The following is a 22677-nucleotide window of genomic DNA, read 5'->3' as shown; positions in this document are numbered from 1 at the left end:
ACAGTTTTTAAATTTAGAAAATAGAATATTAGTTTGAACACAGAGCCCTCATTATAGAAGCTTATTTCCAGTAAATACTGTGGAAATTCAGCAGTTAAAGGTTGAAACGGAAAAACTAAACTTCTAAAAGAGCTAGATACACAGAACCAAAACAATATATAATAGGTATAAAAATAGTGTTATTCTACAAAACTAAAACATATAGTGCAACAGTGTATCAGGAATTAATATATTTGTCATAAGACACACAATCAACAATTCTTACACTTTGCCACTATAAGAAAATTGCAAAGAAACCTATTTACATATGGTGTTTCCCCCAAAATAAGACCTAGCCAGACAACCAGCTCTAATGTGTCCTTTGGATCAAAAATTAATATAAGACCCAGTCTTATTTTACTATAATATAAGGCTGGGTATAATATAATATAATATAATATAATATAATATAATACCGGGTCTTATACAAATTTTTGCTCCAAAAGACACGTTAGAGCTGATGGTCCAGCTAGGTCTTATTTTGCGGGCAACAAGGTATTTAAATATAAGAAATAGATATGCATAAAAATCACAAAAGACTAGTCTGAACATATTTTGCTGTCCCATATCTTTACAAGGGTCCATTTGAACTGAGCCTCAAATGATATACATCAAGAAGTTTCCAAAAAGTTCATTAGGACCCTTTCGTTCCCTCTCCTCTTGTTTCCATCCAGTGAAGGGAACTCAGTGTAACTCCAACTACTTTCTGCAACTGTCCTCATTTCTTCCCCAGGCAGGTAAAATGCTTGCGTGCTTGACTGATAAATTTGGGGAGAATAAGTCAGCATTCTGCTCAGTTCTGCCATTCTTCTCTTGCCTACTCACATAAGTCATACTCTCTACTGCCCCTCCATGACATACAAAGCAAGGGCCCACCTCTGCAAGGAGAGGTCACTGCAGACCCAACTGGTCAACAACCTGTTGCTACGGCCTGAATCTGGGATCTATAAAGATTCCCATTTAGCCCTCACACTAAGCTATTACTTCTAACTTGGCCATTTTCAATAATAAAAATGATATTTTGACCTCCATCTGTACTCTATTTATTGGGAGCCCCTTGAAAATCACAATACTTGGCAATAGGTAACTCCACTCCTGGGAATTTATCCTAAGCAGCTAACCCCAAACACGAAACACTCTTAAAAGTCATAAAGATATTCACTGCCTATTAATTGTAACAATAAAAAACTGCCAATGATCTAAATATCTGCCACTGGACACAGAAGCCAACTGATAAATACCCATGACAGACTCTCATGCAATCGTGAAAAGGATATTTATAAAACAAATGTGCAATAGTCTGGGAGAATGCTGTTGAAGTGCTGTCAGAATGAAAACGAAGGTAGAATGAAATCCAAAATTCTTCCCAAGTGCCTACCTGTCCTGATTCCTGACTTCGTCTCTGAATCATTTCCACTGCTCTCCAGTTATCCCTGCTTTCATTCCATTTCTTGAAGGAGCCGAGCTTCCATATTCACTGTTTTCTGATAAGCTCCTTCATTTTGTGTTTCTACTTAAATGCCAACTCCTCCAAGAAAATATACCTGATCACCCCACTGAAAGCTCCCCACCCCATCATTTTCTTCACATCGCCTTATTTTATGCTTAGCACTGGCCACCACCTGATATTTTTGCTCACTTATTTCCCTTGCTCCACCCAGTAGAGTGTAACTTCACGAAGAGCAAGGACTTGTCCATCTTGGTCCCTACTGTATCCCAACATCCATAGCCGTGCCTGATACATAGTAGGTGCTCAACAAATGTTCATTTGAATGACAAGGACTTAGAATAACATGATATAAACTTTTAAAGCATACGAAGTATATAAAGAAGGAATGCTGGAAGGCAACATTAGTTATAATGTTGTAATAACTTTTTAATGTGATCATTTTAATGTGAAGAACAAAGCGTATGGGCCATGAAGCCAGAGCTGTGTAAGTGGGAGGGAGATGGCGACAGAGTTGAGAAAGGACTTCTGCTCCCAATCCCACTTCAACCAGAGCATTCTTACTTGTTCCCTGCTTGCCACATTGGGCTTCCACCCAAAATGTTGTTAAAAGAAAGGGTTTCGTGGCTTTAAATTATTTGAAAACAGCACATTAGTGTTTTAGTGGTGTTTTAGATGTGGGGACCAGGAAAGAAAAATCAATGAGTTGGGTATAAACGATACGAAGAGAACTAATTATGGAAAGGAAACTTGGAAGAAAAAGAGATTTTGGCCCAAAAAAACTACACCGAATATTCTTAAAGGCATGGTAGAGAGCTAGAAATTACTGGAAAACAAAACGAAACAAAAACCAAAGGAACCAAAGTATACTCACACATGTAATCCAAACTGAAGCCTTAAATCCGTATTTACAAGTAAAATGTGTTAGCTAGAACTGCGTTTGCCATACCTGGCCAGAGTCTCCGGTACAATATTCGGTAATATCGCACCCATTCACAGCCTCCCGACATTCATACCCTCGTGGCTGAAACTGCAAATGAAAATTCAATATAAGGAGCCAGTACTAATTAAAACTTCAGAGTTAGCATTCTCATATGCAGCAAAAATTATGATTACTTTCTCATAACCATCACCAAACTCTTCTTATGAATTAGCAAGATAGTTGCAGAATAGAGACAAAGCTAGATACCAGGCTCTATAGTAAACATGAAAATTAACCAAGGCAGTAGATGTTTAGATTTTAAAACCCACTGTCTTGGAGTATTATTTTTAGAAAAGAATGTGATAGCAATTATATAAATAAAAAACAGTAGTGTGGCTTAAGACAAAAGAGCAAATCACTAAAATATAAGCATTTAAGATCTTCCTGAAGATTGACGTACACTCCCAATGTTCACAAATTTACTTATGAGCTTGGACATTAATCTTGCTTTAGCTAAATATACACAATAAATTTCAGTGGTTCCCTTCACCAACACCAGTAGAATGTCTACGGTACACAAAGCATTTTGTTTGTCTGAATGGGGATGGATATAAGAGGAAGCAAAGAGCCCACTCCTCTCGAGCAATTTATAATCTGGTAATGGACATAGGGGACTCAGCTAGAATCTTCTAGAATACCATAATGCATAATACCCATTGGTATTGAATAAAATAATCAAATCATGTGATTTTATAGTTAAAAGGAATATTAGAGGTTTTAAGGAGGAGAAAAGAGAAGATTTAAAAAACGGCTTTTCAAAGGTTAACTGGAGGTCTCTATAGATGGAAGTAACTATATATCTACACACATACAAACATGCATTTATATATTACTTCCTTATCTAGCTCTCTTGCCTTTATAGGGGATTTAAAAAGTCAAATGTGAAAATATGAGCAGTAGCTTTTATGCTCAAGGTCTAAAATAAGTTAGGGTAAGTTTGAAAGAAAAATGCTATAAGTAGGTCATATTATTAAAAAAGGCACAGGAATTGTCCCTCTTATATTCAAACATTAACTTGGTTTGAATCTAAGTTAGTGGTGCAACTCTCAATGCTTATTTTGGAAGGACTACAGGTACATTTTTTAAAGAACACACTGGAGGATAGGATGGTTGATGGTGAATCATAGTAAAGGTAAATGCTGTGACTGACAGAACTTGGGTAGATTTACTGGTTCCACAAAATTGCCAGGCTAATATGCACAATGGCAACCAACAAATTTGTGGCAAGCTATGCACACATTGAGATATTTGGCTAATATGTCAATGAAAAGAAAAATGGAACTGTCAGAGAACTCACAAGACATGAGGTATTGTTACAGCAGGGCCCGTCGCTGCAATGGGCCCCATTGGAGAGAGAGCATTTCTTACAGCACAATCCATAGCATTCCTAGAAAAAAAACACTTCACGTGAGTGAGGAAACTTTCCCACTGGTCATTCAACACTCGTCCCACATGTGACTTATGCATAATCCAGATGAGGAGATTTATACAACAGTAAGCAAATACTTTAGGAAAGAATTAATCACCTTAAAAAATGATAGATTCCTTCCTGCCATATTTCTCAGCAAAGCCTGATCTATGAAAGTTCTCCTCTACCAAAAACTCAGCTTATTTCTTAGCAAGCACCCCACCCTTGGTTAGCTCTATTATTCTTAATACTCAATATAATTTTATAAAGACAAAAATAATACACAACACAGAAAGAATGTTTCATGATTTGATACAACTTGTCTGAGATGAATGTAAGCTATGAATTTTTAAGAGGTAGGAAATTTGATTAGAAGAATCAATTAGGTTTTTTTCAGACAGGGCCATAAGAACATGAATTCTAATGTGTCTGAGCTGGGAGTAAGCATTGATGAGAGAGATCAGAAAGAAAGGCAGTAAGACCACAATGGATGACAGCGCAGGCTTCTCACTAATGCTATTCGTGTTTGCTCTGGGGAGGAGCTGTGCTGAAGGAAGAAAAGATCTCTTATACTTACCACATGGAAACCACAGTCACATTCCTCCCCAGCTTCTACATATCCATTTCCACATTCTGTGGGCTCAAATAGCTGAAAGAGAGTAGGGAAAGAAAGAAAAATATTTTAATTTACCACAGAAAATCAACCTACCAATCGGGCCATATACATGGCGCTTTAATCAACTACCATGTGATATTCTGTGATCTGTTGTTATGGCATCTTATAAATGATGTCTGTGTGGGAAATACTGTTCACTTATTAATAACACTTCTAAAAACCCTATTTTAAATGGTATAATATCTCTTGGAGGATTCTCTAGTGGTGGGCTCCAGAGATGACCTTCACCATTAGAGTTACTTTTTATGGAGATAGGCTGTCAAGAGGCATAGATCACTTTTCACATTTGCTAATGGAGCTAAGATGCATTGCTAAGAAGACTCACACATCCAATGTGCAAATTTATCTCAAAGCAGGTAAGAAGACATGAAAATTGTCAAAAAGATAAAAATACTTCCGTCAGAGCCACATGTGATATATACAATCAAACGCAGGTAAGTTTAGAAAAAAATGTGGCTGGACATCCACTCTCATCATTCTCACTGAAAGGAAACCCACACAGCCTGAAGCACACTAAATACATGTGCAGACATACTCATAGATGGACAGAAAGCTGTCAGTAATTCCGGGAGCAATGGAAGGGTCAAATTTCTAGAATAATCCACCTTACTGGTGCTATGAACTTGCTTGCCAGATAGTCTCTATGGCAACCAATTGTGAAAGCAGTTGATCGTTTATGAGAACCATTCCGATTTCTCAGCACCTGGGGCAAGATTGCTCTGTGCACATCCACCACACCTGGGTGAAGACTGAAACAGCACATCCGAACCCAACTGCTCAGAGCCATGAATATGACAATGAGAAAGACTCCTTACCAGCAGCAACATACCCAAGAAAGGGTTGGCTTCCACTGAGTTCACCTGAGAAAGACCTGATCCTCCTTCCGTTTCCAGGAAGGGAAAACTATTCTAAGAAGTAAGGAAGGTTTACAGCATATTTAGGGGGGACTCCCCTGTGGGAAAGTCCAATGAATAAAATCCTAATGTCTGTAGTATTTTGATCAGCAGACAGGAGAAAATGGGAAAGGAAAGGGCAGACTGGAACATAACTAGGGCTTTACATCAGGTCTCCCATGTAACCAACCATTAGATTTCATTCTTAGGACTCTTCCATCTTGAGACAGGTCACTGTCACTAAAAACACTTGAAAAAAGTCAGTTCTTTGATATATACATATAAACTATTTCACGAATCCATAGGGGCTTTTTTTAAAAACCATGCTAATATGCAGAATGATGGATCCTTGCATACACACTAGAAACCCTAACCTTTCCAAACAACTCAGCATCGTTTCCTCAGGTGTAATGCTTGTGATTGGCTGGTGAGCTACAAGGCAGGTAAAATTAACCATGTACACTATAATTCAAAAACACCAGTTGAACACATTGATTCATTATTACTCATTTCATCCATTATAACACTCGGAAGCTTTCAGATTTCTGCTGCATTAAGATGAATGCCATTAAAGAAAAGCAGCCAAGTTTAATGATGCAAGGTCACTTTAAAATTCCTGTTTCTTTTTCTGCATCCCGACTGAGATTTTTTACACATCTCAGGCATCAAACTACCATCCCCTGACTGTAGCAGTATCACTTAATTATGGGGATAGGAATAAATTATTCTGTCAGTTATCCATGTTAGTCACCTTAACAAAAAAAAGGCTAACACGATCTCACTGCTCTCTCAATTTGCAGAGTATTAAACATTTTGTATAGTAATGGACTATTTTTGACTCATGAAGTAGTATTTTAAAAGGAAATATGAAATGTGCAATGTTAGAATTTCTATACCATCTGCTAATTAGCATCGACCCTGTCTTTTTGCCTGTTGAGCAACTCTTCCAAATGTCCTACTATAGGTCCACAGTCCCTAATCCAAATTCCTAACAGCTGGTGAATTTGAGAATTCTGGCTTTTCTGGATTTTAGAAAAGTATGATGCATTTTCCATGCTCTGCCTAACAGCCCTGAGGGGCCTGGTACACACCCTATAACCAAACGCATCGATATTTCTGCAGTAAGATTTATGAATATTTACACTATAAACAATAACGATTTTCAGTTCAGGACAATGTATTTTCTGAAAACTCTTAAAAAACACTGCCAATTTTCAGAATTTTTTGAATGAAGGAATTTGTGGATAAGGGATTGTGACACTATATTATATGGATTTTGATGAAATGTCAGTTAACAACATGGACCTTCCTAAGTAAAGAGACTGTATAATATAAATACATATGTGTATTTGTGGGATCCATAAATTCCTTGGGACATTTTTTGACTAGCTGATATTAGGAATGCTTCCTACCTGGGAGAACAGACCACTCAAGAAAGAAAAGAAAAGAGAAAAGAGAAGAGAGGAGAAGAGAAGCAAAAGGAAGAGGAAAAGGAAAAGGAAAGAGAAAGGAAAGGAAAAGAAAAGCCAAGATATTAGTTACACCCCTAGATGTAGTGTTAAGGGGAAATGGAATTTTTGTCAGAAAAATAGGTTAAAGTAATATATCTTAGTATAAGCCACTATCTCTTTGCAGCAGGTGAAAACTCTAACACAAAAATTTCAAAGATATTTAAAAATATTGTTTGTTTTTTGGAGGGAAGGTTTGGGAGGGGATACAGCTAGTACTGAAAACCAGAGATTCAGAATAGTGAAACTAAGGTTTTGCCATTCATTTAAACAGGTCACAGTCTCCAACATGATAGTGTTTTATAACTAAATATTAATCTGATTGACAACAAACCTGCTTTCCAAGACAAATATGCTGAAATTTAGCAGCATTCCATGGTAAACAAAACAAAACAAAACAAAAACTGAGAAATAATGACACTTTCTAAGTTACTAACCTTTGTTGGCCTGTTGAAAAGACAGGCTCCACCTCCTCTCTGTAAAAAGTCTCTGTACTCCAAAATGCTGCACTTTGAGAACTTTCGGGAATGGGATACCCTGAGAAAATAAAGAACCAATTATATAAATAACTTACCAAAAGCAGTCATCAGAGAAGAAAATTAAAAGCCTGGAATTAGAACAAAATGTTCACTCTGGACCCAGATGATTCTACCCAAATTTTGACAAGACACTTCTGTTCAAATTGCCAAGTAAGCATGTGTGATTGAGTTTGTAAAAGTAGAAATTCAAAGAAAAACCACAGATTTGGGGGCTAAGTTACAACCTCCTCAACACTCAAGCCCTTTTGTGCCCAGGCTTGAGAGTTTTTGAAAAGCTCATCACAAAACTTCGTCATCTAGGCTGTATTTTAAAATGTGGTCATTATTATTTGCTCTGTCTCAGTAAAGGCAAGCACTACTTTGCCTGTCCTGAATAAAAGGTGCTCGGGAACCCATTAGATTTTATTTTGAGGAGGAAGTTTTAGGGTCAATTGATTAAAGATTATACAATGTAAGCTTCAGCAAAACAATTCGGGTAAATGAGGATATATATATATATATCCTCGAGGATATATATACATATATATATATGTATGTATACACACACATCATATATACATATATATATATACATCTTATATATGTATATATATAGTACTTTATTCTCAACTTCAACTACTATTGGGTGATATTCATGATTTGATAGGACTATAAGACCCTCTCTATGATTCACTTAATCAAATTTTCATCTCTCTGTCCATACATAGGGGAATATTAGACACACTGTCAAGGTTAAACTAAATCATACACATTGATTCCTTGAGCATATTTGTAACAGTAGTTGACTTGAGAGTGAAAGGCCACTTATTCTAGAATGTGATCCAATAGTTTTATGTATCGTGATATATGAGGATAGTATATGGAAGTAGGTAAAATCTGCCGCTGTTGACAGTGATATCTCACAAGAACAGTGCAGAAATGTATACTTGAGAAAATACATATGAACTTTAAATAGTTTTATTATATCCTATGGGTAGTCAGTCCAAAAATCCATTTAGAAATTGGAAGTTGAGAAGACAGAAGACATCTCCTCACAGAGCCAATATTATTAATGGTGTTACCTTCCTACAGCTGTCCTCAAAAAAGTGTGTTTAAGGCATAATGTTACTAAACTATGCTACAATAGTATGGGGATCACAAAATCTAACAGTTTCAAATTTAGACTACAAATTTAGACTACTTAGAAATAAGAGTCCTAAAGTAGTGGGCAGAATGGCTGACTCGCTTTGCAAACCCTCACGTTCACACTCCTGTTGTCACCATGAGCTGGACTCCTGGTGGAAGAATAGGAACAGATTCTGTACAAAAGCTTCTGGCAACCGAGGCTCCTAGGGATCAGGGTAGGACTAGCAATGGTTGATGGGTTGAGCAGATGCCTGGCAAGGGCAAAGGAAGTAGGAGAGGCCTATGGGTGAGAAAACGTCTCCCATCTAGAAGGAGAGCTTAGGGGGCTTTGGGCCCGTGGCTCCCATGGGGTAGGGATCCCTAGAAAAGAGGGCAATGTTTCCAGGCCCTAGTTCACAGAAGCAATGGCCACTCTGGGTCAGCTTCTCTAGTTCCCAAAGTATCCACAAAAGAAGAAAGGAGATAGGTGAGGAAATGTTCAAATGCCTATCTGTAGAAGACTACCTAATTTAGACCCAATAAATCTGTCTTAATAAAAAAATTATTGATTATATAAGCAGTATAGTACATTTTTTATTACAGCAATATGTCTATTTGTGAGTTTCTTAAAATATAAATTGATGACTGAATTGATTTTCACTGACTGCTTCAGGTAGACAACCAGCTTTTATTCTAAGTGTACTAAAAAATTAATGCCTCTGCTAAACTTAGAAGCATTTAATAATGTGCTTCTTTTAAGGGTTAACAGAAATAGCACATTTTACTTTTATCAATGACTTTAAATAAAAAATTAAAACTTAAAGTGAATTAGTCCTTTCATTTTTAAAATATCAGATAATTAGTTATTGAATTTATACTAAGTGCTTAGCCTAAAAGACCTGTACCTGAGAGACTGTGTATCCAATTATATGGAGCAATTTCAGCAAAAGGTATATATCAAATGCATGTATAATGAAAAATTACCCTGTTTCCTCCATGATGCAGCCACCCCAGTATTCTGTGCAGTCACATTCTAGTCCAAGGAAACAATAAAAGCAATAGAAGAAAAGGTAAACAACAAAAGTCACATCTCCAATTTGCATGACAGCTCTTGAAATAATTCCTTATTAGCAATTCCATGTCAAATAGGTAGAGAAGGTGAAGTCTCACAGAACAAAATCTATTTCCTTTAAATCAAGCGTTCTTTATCCTTTCCAGTAGTATAGGTCGCTACCTAAGACACCCGCTGGCAAGAAATACAATTGTACCTGTCCTCATTCTTGTAAACCTCAGAGAACTCATTTAAGTTCCTAGTTACAATGTTTAATGAAAAGTATCCTGGTATAGAAATCAGAAAGCCCGAGTTCTAGTCCAAGTTCTCTTTGATAAGAGAGTCCCATAGGGAAATGACTTAACATGTCTTGGGTCTCAGTGTTTCCACCTCTAAAATGGGGAATGAATCTCTCTGCCTATCTCCCAGGGTGGTTCTGGGGCCCACACAAGGTGGTATGCCAATGTGCTCTCTGTACACTGTAAAACTCTATTTCACAAAAGCATTGAGCCATCCTCGAAGCTCTGCTCACAGAGCACACTGGAAGTTAGAGAAAAGAATTCAGTTTTCTAGGATAGGCCAGAGACATGAAGAACACCGTGCTAAAAGGTTTAGTGAAAAAGAGCAACATAAAATAGAAGTTTAAAGAACCATTTAAGTTAAATAACAATCATAGTAAACTTAACAGAGATACCAGAGACTGACATATTGATATTGTGATGACCTGTTCTTTCAATTCCTTTTTTCCTATTCTCTTTTCTATCATACATACAGATAATTTTAAAGAAAGACTTCCAAATGGATTTTTTTAAATTTAAAGTTCAGAACTAGTAAGTATTTAGCTAAATAAATAATTCACAAAGGAATGAAGAATTTTAGGAAGAAAGGAACTACACCAGGCATTAGGAATGAACCTTATTTCTTCACTCTACACAATCATTCAACTCAGTAACATCTCTCAGCTGCCCCAGGACCGGCCTCTTCCCAGGTCCAGGGTTTTCAAACAAGGTTGTAAACCTGGTCCTACTCCTTAGATACTTAAGGCATCTGTGCCAGCTGATGAAACCCAAAATACCTCCTTTAATTTTCACTATGTGTTTCCTTGAGAAAGCAAATATTCTGAGCAAGATATTAATAAATGAAAGTGGACATTTGCTAAATGCCACTAGACTTACTATACCCATAAAGTTATGACTTAATATACTCATAAAGGGAATGAGAAGCCCCTGGATATATATTTGTTTCAAGATTCCATAATGTTATGTATTAATGACAATTATTTGATAGTAATCAAAAAGTATAAAACGTAGGATAATGTTAAGGTAAATTTCTGTCCTTTTCTTCTTTGGGGAGGTGGAATGGAAATACAGCATCTGATATTTTCTCAGAGGGAAGGAATCTTCCACTTAATCCCTAGTTAAGAGAATAATTTGAGCAATAACCTTGGTCCTTCCTGCCACAGGATTGCAATATGTGAGTTCTAGGCACTCTTGCCACCTACCACAAAAACGTATTAGAAATTATATTTTACTATTGAGCTGATATAAAAAAGGAATACAACCCACATTGGGCTTTATTCTGATTGCAAAATAAACAATACTTTTTAAATGGACCCCTAAAACTATTGTGGGCCTTAGACACTTTGCCACTAGAAACTCAACCCTGTCTTTCCATCTACCTCTCATCTGATTAATGAAGAGAGGGACACCTCACAGTCATTGGCCACACTGTCCTACTGGGTGGGATTTGTGGCCCTGTTTGTACTCCCTCTTGGCCTGCCTGCCCACTAAAAGAGAGTGCTATCCTCTACTCCCTCCCCCATGCTTATAAGGCCCAGGGGCAGTGCCTGCCTATGGGGGAGGTCTCTTCTCTAACATTTCTGGTGGGACAAATGGAGGAGTTTAATTAGAGGTAGGAAGGTGGGTAAGTTTCGAGTATGAGCTCCTCTTTGACTTTAGGTCTAAGCTATTTTCTGTTCCAACTGTACTCTTATTCAACTTGTGAAAGAGCCTCACTGGCTTCTTGTGTCTATACTCCAGTGCTTGGAACTCGGAGGGTGAGTACTCACCACCCCAACCTTGCAGTATGAGAAAGCTGACCACGATCTGAGAAAATGAGATGATTTTAGGGATGTAAAAAAGGGACATTTCTACAACCCAAACAGATTAAGAATTACCTTAAATTGCTCATTTTGTTATTTTTTAGAGGAAGGAGACATACTGCAATTAAAACATAATGACTTAGGAATAACAAATATGTATTTATTGACTAGACATGCATTATACAAACAGAATGGTACATGAAAGCGAGCAAGTAGGTCAGTGTACATACTTGGCTTTCTGCTAGAAGGTTCCCATTGGATTCCAAGGTTTTGAGCCAGGCTCTGCGATAATACTTGTGCCACTGCCATTGGAAGACCATACTGTTTTTCAGAGTTGAAAGTGTGTGGGAAACATTTGAGAGAGTGCACAAAGCTAGTTATTATTTCTTAATCATTACACATATCATCTCAGTTCCCTAAATAGAGCCTCACAGCATCAAAAAGTGGCATCTGTTCCTTTATCATTTCTTCCTTGCAACTGGGCCCAAGAAGCAGAAAGCCTCTTTACTATGTGGCATCTCTCAAAACTTGATACTCTCGCATGAAAACATAACATACAAATCAAAAGGCTGTGCCTCAATTCAACTCATATCAAACCAAGAATAAATTCAACGTACAACAAATATGTCAAGAGAGGTCTCCACTGAAAGATGGCTATGGGGATAACCTGGTATATTCTGGTATTGATCATGGTTTAGACATAGTTGGTTCAGCTTTTTTGGGTGCTGTTGACGACTGTTATAAGAATTTTCTTTATACAAATGAAGTTATCAAAATCTAAACAATAAGATTAAGGAAATAATTATTTCAATTAATTCTACAGATAGGTAGGTAGAAGGCATAAAAATAAAAAAAATTTACATAAGGAGAAAACAAAGATACTGATTAGATACAATCACAAACTCTTTGATATAAATAACTTACACCTTACAAGGGCAAAAGAGCATTAAAACTTGTTAAAAAATTAATAAGCTTATAAAAACTTATCAATGGAGGCTAAAAATATTTCTAAGCTAATCTTTGGCTTGCATTTGCCTGATAAATATGACAACTATCTTTGTGAAATAAAATAATATCTCTTTTCTTACACCAAAGACCACTTGGAGTTGTACTTCTTAATATAAACCACTCATACTATGTTCTCGATGTCATTATCATCCTAAAAAAGCCTGAGAAGGGATGTAACTGGGCCATAGGAAAAAAAGAGATTAGATCAGATGCAAAGATAAAGCCCTACTTTAAGAAAATTGACAAAATTTACCTCATTCACACCAACTCCCCTTGTGCGAGAACAAACACCTCCAAAGTAGCTCAGACTGCTTCTCTTATAGTGGAATGTCACGCGCCTTTAAAAAAAAAAAAATGCTATTAGGAAAGTACCATTACATAAGTTCTCCCAAAACACGTCTATACACCCACATTGAACACCTGAAACAAATCCTCCTTCAAAAAAATCAAAAAATTTTAAATACATTTAAATCTATGTTGTCATAAATATGTTTAAATTTATGTTACGTAAATCATCTCAGTTGAGCAAACATTAATTTAGCACCTCCTCAGCATCACGTACTGACACAGGAGTTGAGGACACAAAGATAAACAGACCACAGCCCTTAACTTTTTTCTAGTAGAGAATATCCAGTAGTTATACAAAATATTGCTGATTATTATAAATTGCTGATTAAAGACCGAGAGAAAAGAAAGAGTAAAGGCGAGAGGAAAGGAAGGAGACTTCAGTTGGTTTGATACCAGCACAGAACTGTCTGAAAAGAATTTTGCTGTAAGTAATGGAGCATCTACTATTATATGGGGGAAAAATATACATATGTGTGTAATATATAATATATATATTTTATATAATATATATGTGTGTATGTATGTTTTATATAATATATGTATATGTACCACTCCTTTTCCTTAGTGCTAGAACTTCATCTTTATTTAATAATTCACCTCAAAACACTATATTTCCTAGCCTTTCTTGCAGCTCGGTGTGGCCATGTGACTAAGATCTAGCAAATGATTTGTTAGGGAAACTGACGTGTGCAAGCTTTCAGGGAATCTGATTTAAAAGAGCTAACTCAGCTGGAAGGAGTGCTCTTTTGCAGTCCTTCAGGACCATCATTCCTGTTGCCTGTAAGAAGGCTGGAGCAGCAGCAGCCATCTTGAATCATGAGTCGACCTTGTGCCTGGAAGGTCTGAAGATAAGGATGTTGTCTGAATGTAGATATAATGACTGCGGAACCACCAGCCCAGCACTGGACAACCTACCTCTGAGCTTCGTATATAACAGAGAGAGGAATCCACATCAATCTTATTCAAAACCCATATATTGATATGTAACATAACTGACCCCATACAAGGATAAAGATAAATGTCAAACCAAAGACTTCGGGTACATACGAGATGAGGTGCACAGCATCAGCATGCTGCTTGATACGCTGCCGGTATTTGGAGAATTCATGGAGCATCTGCACAGGGTTGGTGGTGATGTCGATATGATCCTTCTCGGTCCAGGTCTCTACAGCCACCAGAACAACCCTGGTATTGAGCTGTTCCTTGTAAATCTGAGGAAAAACAATAGGACAGGTGTAGGAGGAAAACACTGGGTCAAACATGCACAGTCAGTGATTCAGAGTCAGTGGAAGGACAGGAGGGGAGGTGAGAGGAGAACACGAGGTCATAATTAGCTCATCACAAAGAATCTTCTTTTCCTTTCTCTTTTCCAAGAGCAAAAATTAAGCAATAACAATCACATAATTCAGCCTGTCCTACAAGGTTATTTCAATCCCAAATCAGCACATTTTGTGGCCAGGCATCTCACTAGGGGATAGATAAATAGGGATGTCAAGATTTTAAAGTCTAGACATAAATGTAAAACAAGGTTCAGTAAAAACACCCTCCAAACCTCACAGGAAGTAACAGGTGGAGCCTGATATACCTGCTCTGAGTACTGCAGTATGACCAATTATTCCTGCGTGATTGGAATGGATCACGAAATCCTTGGACAAGCACCAACACCATGGCTAGCTTGCCCTTGGAAACCTTATTATATGAAAAGTAAAATAACAGTGGGAGAAAATCAAGGCTGTGAAGCTAAAAGAGGGAAGACAGATTTATACAACCCAGTTCCCCCTCACCACAGGATGGTATCACTCGTAACATTTAAATGGTATCCTCCTGCTCTCTTTACTTTTGGCCCAGTAGCTAAATAATTCACACAATTAAGCAATTTCAATGAATGGTGCCATTCTGTCCTATTTTCAAACTAATTAAGAAAATAACAGATGACCTTTGAACACACTGAAGAAAGGGACTATCAAATGCCTAAATCAACCTGAAGAGATAATGATCTTATAACAAGGAGAGAGTTAAACGTAGTCTTTTAAAAATTTGTTGGTAAGCTTCAGAACCTTGTATGGTAACCCCAAAAAATCTTACACTTTGTAAGATGTGGTTCTGTTCAATCATGTTAAAATGAATAACAGAGATTCTGCCAAGTGAACAGCTTTGGCAAAGGGAAAGTTGTGTTTAATGTTTTCATTTTTATATTCACTTATAATTTCTCTCTGAGAAGACTGATAAGAGCTGAAATTAAAGAAAATTAATAAACCAGGTATAACTTGGTTTTCAGAATTTCAATCCTGACGCTATGTAGTATTCTAGGCCCATCCATCCATATTATACTTCTGCTTAGCTATGCCTACTAGGCATTACGTTATGAGTCTTTATGATTGGAGGTGTGGGGACTGTTTAAAAGACAGAAAAGAAGGCAGATCTTTGGAGAACATTAGTATCATCTAGACATTTGGAAATTTATAAAAAAAATTTTCCCCAGTTAAGAGGGATCATACACTAAATATCAGATAAAAACATATTTAGCTGAACGAAATAGTATTTTACATTAAAATACACAAAGTAGTATGCTATATTTAATTTATGACTAGTCAAACTGAACTATTTATTGGAACATAATGAATTGTATTCACATCTTTGTTGTTCCTAACTAAAGGAGGAAAAAAGGAAGAAAATTTTAACTATCATTCTCTGCAACTTACATATTGAAAAAATTATCCATATGACAGATTTGTCGTGTCAGAAGTCTTTGTAAGGAAACATGTATTTTACTGTTTCAAATTAATTTTATTTGGGGATTACACTTAATTCCGTCATCTAGAAATAAAGTCTGAAGCAGTCCTCTAAGGGGAGCACTAATAAGACAAGTTTGGGGGTTTTCTGTTTGTTTGTTTGTTTGTTTGTTTTGTATTTCCTATATCCTTCAAACATAATCCATCTCATTCTATTAGTTCTTCTACCATATATTTAAGACAATAAGCTCAACTGTTTATTACTCACAAAGTCTCATTTGCCAACTTTAATTTACACTGTCCTTGAAGCTAATTTTATCCAGTGTTTTTGTTCTCCATAGGCTCTGGTGACAATGAGGTCTAGACATTACTTAGAAGCAACTCTAATGCATCTTTGGAATTCCAAGGATAACAACAGTCCCCCGAAATTCTTATACCACGCTTTGTAAAGCAGATCACTCCATAATTTCTTAGCCAGATGAACTTAAGGATGACATTTTTTACTTTTGCCCAAGAAAGAATTAAAGTAACAAGTAAGCACACAGAGATATAAATGATTCCATTTTGGAAAAATAGGTTCATGAAAACTAGGATACTTACGGAATCCACAAGGTTGACCACAGATTTTGCAAAGTTGTTGGTGTGTGCATGAGAAGAACGATACTTCTTGTACTGAGGAGGAAAAAAGGATATACCAGTCATGGCCAACTCATAATTTAAGGGTCGATTTCAAAATTCTGTAAAAGCAGAAATCTCATAGTAGAAATGGGTATTAAAAATACAGAATTTAGTTTGTGCCATGTTGGATATGGTCGTGTCCTTATTTTATTTCTGTGTTAGACAGCAATCTAATACACCCGTGATGTTCTAGGTGATGGAGAGGGCCCGTGGAAATCTATGTGAGACCCTTTACACTTGAGAAGTAAGCTGTTATTTCAGTCTTAATGTCTACAAGTGCAATCCTTTCATTTGCAATGAAATGATCTTTCCCAGCTTATAAAGGGCTTAGATCAAGAACTGAGTCCCAACTGGACACCCTCCTCACTTTAAACTCAAGGTCATACACAGATCAAGAAAATCTCTTAGGTAGTACTTCGGTACTGTCCACGATATGGAATGCATTTGTTGTACATTTCAGTAGATTCTTTCAGAAGAATGCCTCTTCCAAACGAAGCCTTTCACTTTTGACTGCTCCAAATTAGAACAAAGAGACAAAAAGTAAAAATGAAGTGTGCCAATAGGTTTTTATTGTTTATGGTTATCTATGATTATTTGAGAAAATAATGAAAAGTAAATTAATAGAATAATCTTCACAGGATAATTACATAGCAACATCTGAAGGCTGCATAATTTTTTATGAAATAATTACATAGCAACATCTGAAGTGCTAGTTTTAGCAAGGAGTACTTTGAATAATATGTCTTTGATAGAACATTTGAAAACAAAAGTCTACCACAGGGGGGTCATACCTCTCCTGAGAAAAAAGAAAAACATTCCCAAACTACCAATTCAGATTTGCACCATAAATCTTTAAACTTAATGAATGCTACTGAAAACACAATACTAACTTATTGCACATTTATCATGGGTTTTCAGCACAATAAGCTGTATTGTGTTTTTAGTAGCAGTCATTAAATTAAAACTACTTATATTTATGATATTTCTACGGTGTGAATGTTTGTGTCCCTCAAAATTCATATGTTGAAATCCTAACCCCCAAAATGGTGATATTAGGAGGTAGGACATTTGGGAAGTGCTTAGATCATGAGGTTGGAGCCCTCATAACTGGAATTAATGCCTAATAAAAGAGGATCTAGAGAGATCTAGAAAGATCCCTAGCCCCTTCCACCATGTGATGACACAGCGGGACGTTTTAACAGGTTTTCTTAAATGAGCATAAAAATGCTGTAAATAGTTTAGCATTTTAAGTTGCCTAACAAATTCCCCAAGCTGAAAAATTTCATAGATATCTTTAAAAGTAAAAGCAAAAGTCTCAGCATTGTCTCTTTGATGTGATGAAAATGTTTTAGAACTAGATAGAGGTAATGATTTACCACTTAGTGAAGGTTACTACATGCCACTGAATTATAAATGTAAAAAAAAAAAAAAAAGAAGAAGTCTTGACACTAAGAAGCACACATCACAAAAAGAAAAGAAAACATGAATTTTATTTTGTTTCTGAACATTCATTTGTCTTTTTTTGGATACTTTTTTTTATAGTCTAATAGTCATGGAAAATATGACATACAAGTTTTTAAAATGAGGTCTAAAAATCTATCAAAATGTGTTTCTTCGTTTATTTTACATTTGTAATTTCAAAGTCTATGATTTTCTTTTTGGAAACATCACTCTGCTTGCTATGAGGTGAGTGAATTAGAGAGGAAGCAGAGAAACCTGTTGGGAAACTACTTTAATAGTCCAAGTAAAAGATAACAAAAGCTGGGTATCTGTATAGGCTGTAGGTGAGGAAAGATAAGAATAAAAGATGACTCCTAGGTTTTGAACTTGAATAACTGCGGGGATGGTGATGCCATTGAAAATAATTAGAAAGACCAAAAGAAGAAAAGTTTGGACCCAGGAACCAAGAGTTCTGATTAGAAATGTTAAGTGTGAGGTACCTACTCAATATTGAAGTATGGATGTCAAGTAGGCAGGTGAATATACAAATATGGAACTCAGAAGGTTAGAGGTATAAAGAAGAAAATGATGAATCCAAGTCATGATATTAAAGACTTGAGGCTGGAAGTGGACATTTTTGGTATGGGGAGGGTTATAGAAAGAAAAGAGAATCCCAAACCAAGCTGTGGGGCACTCCCATAATTCTAGAGGCTGGATGTAAAAGACTAAGAAGAAATGGGCAGTGAGGTGGGAAAGCTGCGGTGTCATAGAAGCAGAGAGATGAAGAAAATGTTTCCAATAGGAGAGAATAATCAACCGTGAACCATGCTGCTGCGCGAGCAAATAAGATAAGGATAAACAGTGACCACTAGATTTGTTCACCTGACGCTCCGTTTAATTGAGCACCTAGGATTTACTAGGATCTACTGTAAGTGCTTCTCCAACAAATATTTGTTCTTCACAACTCAATGAGGTGGGTTTTTTTCCTTCTTCTAAACAAATACAATCAGAATTCAGAATACAAGTTTGTTTTCTGAAAAAAATTAAATTAATTAAATTAAATTAAATTAAATTAATTAAAATTAAAATTAACGACTGATTTTCAATTCAAGGGTGACCGTTATCAAAATAACCGTACTGCCTCATCTAGCACAGACTGTAAGATGAGTGAGTACTCTCAGCGAGATGATTATTCTAAAATCCAATAGCAAATCTCCAGATATTAAAAAAGATGTTAATTATTCTAGTTCAACTTTATTTTCAACATGTGAATTTAAGCACTTTATTCATGTCCTAATTTACCACTTCTTTGTGGCAATCAAATTTAAAAACTATCTTCATCTAACATAAGACACACTATAAAAAAGAACTTTTCTCAACTCTCAAAAGGAAAACAAATTCTTATAAAATGACATTTATTTGGGATTATAATGGGCTAGGCTATAACCTGGTCTTACAGCAAAAGAATACATTTAGTTCTATTAGCCTAAATGTAATATTTCTTTTAATAGTAGAAATCTTCTTAGGTAACTTCTTTCTACTTTAGGCATTATAACTACTCAACAATGAAAGCTTTCTTTTTCTTTTCCTTTTTTTTTTTTTCGCATTTCTTAACACGTGTTCTCTCAAAATTTATCAGTGAAAATTACAGTTCTTTTTTCTGGTTTCAAACATAGATGAACATATCATGTTGAATTCTCATTCATTTTAACAATAATAATAATAAATTACCAAGATTTACCATTAAAAAATTTGGTAGCCTAAGTAAGGTAACTTTATCACAGAATATATGGTATGATGTGTAGAAATTTTCCATGTGTGAAAATAATATTTTTAAAGAGGGTGCAATTCTATTATTCATAAGATAAAGACAAGATAACTTAAATGCTTTCCATTTAAAAGGATTAAAAATAAATTCAATATACACATTTTAAAAATTATCAAGTTTCCTATTGAGCATTTACTGAGGTCTGCTCTCTCACTGATACCTTCAGGTATCTTCCAAATAGAGTATGAAGGAACAAGAAATATGGAATTACAAGTTATGGGTTGGAGAACTGTTCTAATCAATTGCCAGCTATATGTGAATACACTTTGTGAATTTAAGGGCATTGTATATATCTTAATTTTTATTTCCATCACTTTAAAAGTATTTGCATAACGGATATTGAGAAAAGCTTAGGCTTCTAAAGCCATAATTTCACAACATACCACAATGCTAAGGATTGAGAAGTAGCTGAAAAAAATTTCAATGTCCCAAAAATAATTCAGATGAAAAAATTATCTTGGGCTTTCAAGCAAATTAATGTCCTTCAGAAACTCATATTTTAGCCTTCATTATCTAAAATGTCTGCCTACACATTTGGCTTCTCTTCCTACTAGGGAAAGCCTCTCCTAAATTGTAATTCTGATAATTCTGCTTCTTACTAACGTATCTCAAGCAACATATTTAAAAGCTACTGGTATAGAAAATAAATATATATAAAAAATTAAGACATATTCTACTGAATAACTTTGTACTCAACATAATTGACCTGGTGCTTGATAATGAATGGAAGACAGCAGTTAAAATAGACTCAAATAAATGTTTAAATATAAATTCAATCATCATTTCCAAAAATGGATGGTTTCAAGGCCTTTTCTGTTAGGGTCTGCTAATTAGAATTTCAGCCTGTCATTTTTGTGTCAAACACAGCCTTATCCTATAGCCTACTAATCTAATTTTTATCCCTTAAAGGAAAACAAGGACTTAAAGATATTTGCAAAGCAATCTGAATTTCTGTTGCAATCTTTTAGAAGTTTTTCCTACATACCTGACACGTAAGTATTTCTTAAAAGATTCTCATCTTTAAAAAGTCGTTCCAGAAATGTAACTTCGTTTTCATAACAACAACTACTCTTTGTCTTATTTTATGCAGTTTTAAAAATTAAATTATGTAATTACAAAAAAAATTTCAACTGGCCTAAACAGCTTGTGGAGTGTGGCAACGGGGTGCTACAGGCAGCTCCCAGCCAGTTCACAGAAGCCAGCTGGATGCATGTTTTCCCAACTCCTCACTGAGCAACCTCACTTTGTTAACTTGAAATCCGCCATGATGGGATTATTTGCACCACAGCCATCAGCAAATATTTTAATTCAGGCTTTCTTTCAGAGAGCCAGGTGTTAAACCTTTACCAGCCTACCAGAAGTATTGGATATACTAGCAAATAGCCTACTGACCAAGCCTCTTTAGAATGTTCTAGCCTTCAGCCAAGTTATTTCATAAGGGAAATGGTTAAGTAGAGCATGATTAAGAAAGTTTCCACTTTATCTTCAAGAGGGGCCAATGGAAGGCAATAACTATTTATCATAAACCTTTTAAGTGGTACTGAAATAACATCGAATCATCTTACTTTGACAGAAGTAACACAAGATTATTCATCTTTCCAATATTTAAATCATCAGTTAAAGATGGTCTCTTTGAGCACGTCTTTATTATATGTTTAGCTCCTATAATTATATCTGCCACAACTCATATTAGTAAGAAAAATTAACATGTTAGCCAAGCAAAGACATGAAATGAAATAAAATTAGAAGGCAGCGACCAAACACATAGATGAAGAAAAGTAGAGAATAAGAATTTTAAATCAAGACAAGTGAAAGATGCCACACAAATAGTTAAATCCATTAATTACCATCATTATTAAAGGAAGGGAAAGTTTAGAGTTGTGAAATTTCTATAAAACCCAGTGTTCCAAAACACCATAAAATAAACTATGTCAAATACCATTTCCAGAAAATACAGCATCTAAGTATCTTGGCTTTAATAAGTAACAAATAATAATTGAACATAAAGTGAAATGCATTCTTTCTCAAGTAAGCTGTCGTGTCCAAAACCCATTGATTCTATATTCTTACCGTTTTGTGATCATTAACAATCATAAGTTCCAAATACTTCATTTCTTCAAACACACCACGAGATGGCTATGGAAAATACAAATATATGGTCAGAGATAACAGCACCATCTCTGAGGCTGACTGTTAAGTTGTTAACTCACTGAATTTCAGAAGAACTCTTTGCTGCCTACTTTACAAACACCCTCAAAGAAACTTGGTCAGGGAAATCGAAAAAACTGATAGTAAAGCATAAGTAAACATTCAGGTATTCAGAAAAGAACTATATGTAACTACCATTAGAGATATGTTCTCCATTTAATGTAACTACTATTAAATAGAGGCTGTTCTCACAAAATAGAGAAGAGCCCATGTTGTTTTTTATATGATTTTTATATATTAAAAATATTCTAGAGAAAAATGTACAGTATAATTCTGTTAAGATAAATTATCTCTATTTCTGTGGTATTAAGATGTGATAAAAATATTCATATCTATTTAAAACTTCAAGGAAAACCTATGTAAAACTTATTTAGTAAGAATAGCACAGTACATCTGGAAAAAGATACCACTGTAGTCAAACAGAAACCTTAACTCAATGGAGTAAAATTCTAACAACGATATACTAATTATTCAACACACAACTTTTCAAAGGAACAAATATTAACAATTACAATATGCTAAATTCTTCAAAATTTTTATTATTACTAGATAACCCTTTAAGAGCAAGGGCTAAGTGGTTTTTTCCCCTCACCTTCTCCCTTATTCCCATCTCCTTCACCCCACCCCCATCTAGCAACCTTCAATTTTTCCTCTATATCTCTGAGGTTATTTCTGATTAGTTTGTTC

General features: G+C 35.6%; 1 protein-coding gene across 3 annotated transcripts in view; it reads right to left on the bottom strand.

Moving 5' to 3' along the window:
- Positions 1-22677, bottom strand: part of ADAM23 (ADAM metallopeptidase domain 23) — a 153371-nt gene that overhangs the window by 34127 nt on the left and 96567 nt on the right. For all 3 annotated transcript variants that reach the window (XM_081051151.1, XM_081051150.1, XM_081051152.1), the window contains exons 9-18: positions 21853-21918; positions 16437-16508; positions 14152-14315; positions 13010-13094; positions 11979-12069; positions 9581-9629; positions 7391-7490; positions 4454-4525; positions 3766-3855; positions 2436-2516 (exon numbers count right to left, since the gene is read on the bottom strand). In XM_081051151.1, coding sequence (XP_080907277.1) covers positions 2436-2516; positions 3766-3855; positions 4454-4525; positions 7391-7490; positions 9581-9629; positions 11979-12069; positions 13010-13094; positions 14152-14315; positions 16437-16508; positions 21853-21918 — 870 coding nt within the window. The remainder of the gene's footprint in view (positions 1-2435; positions 2517-3765; positions 3856-4453; positions 4526-7390; positions 7491-9580; positions 9630-11978; positions 12070-13009; positions 13095-14151; positions 14316-16436; positions 16509-21852; positions 21919-22677) is intronic.

Source organism: Rhinolophus hipposideros (genome assembly GCF_964194185.1).
Source record: "Rhinolophus hipposideros genome assembly, chromosome: 6".
Taxonomy (NCBI): domain Eukaryota; kingdom Metazoa; phylum Chordata; class Mammalia; order Chiroptera; family Rhinolophidae; genus Rhinolophus; species Rhinolophus hipposideros.
This window is presented reverse-complemented; position numbering and strand designations above follow the sequence as displayed.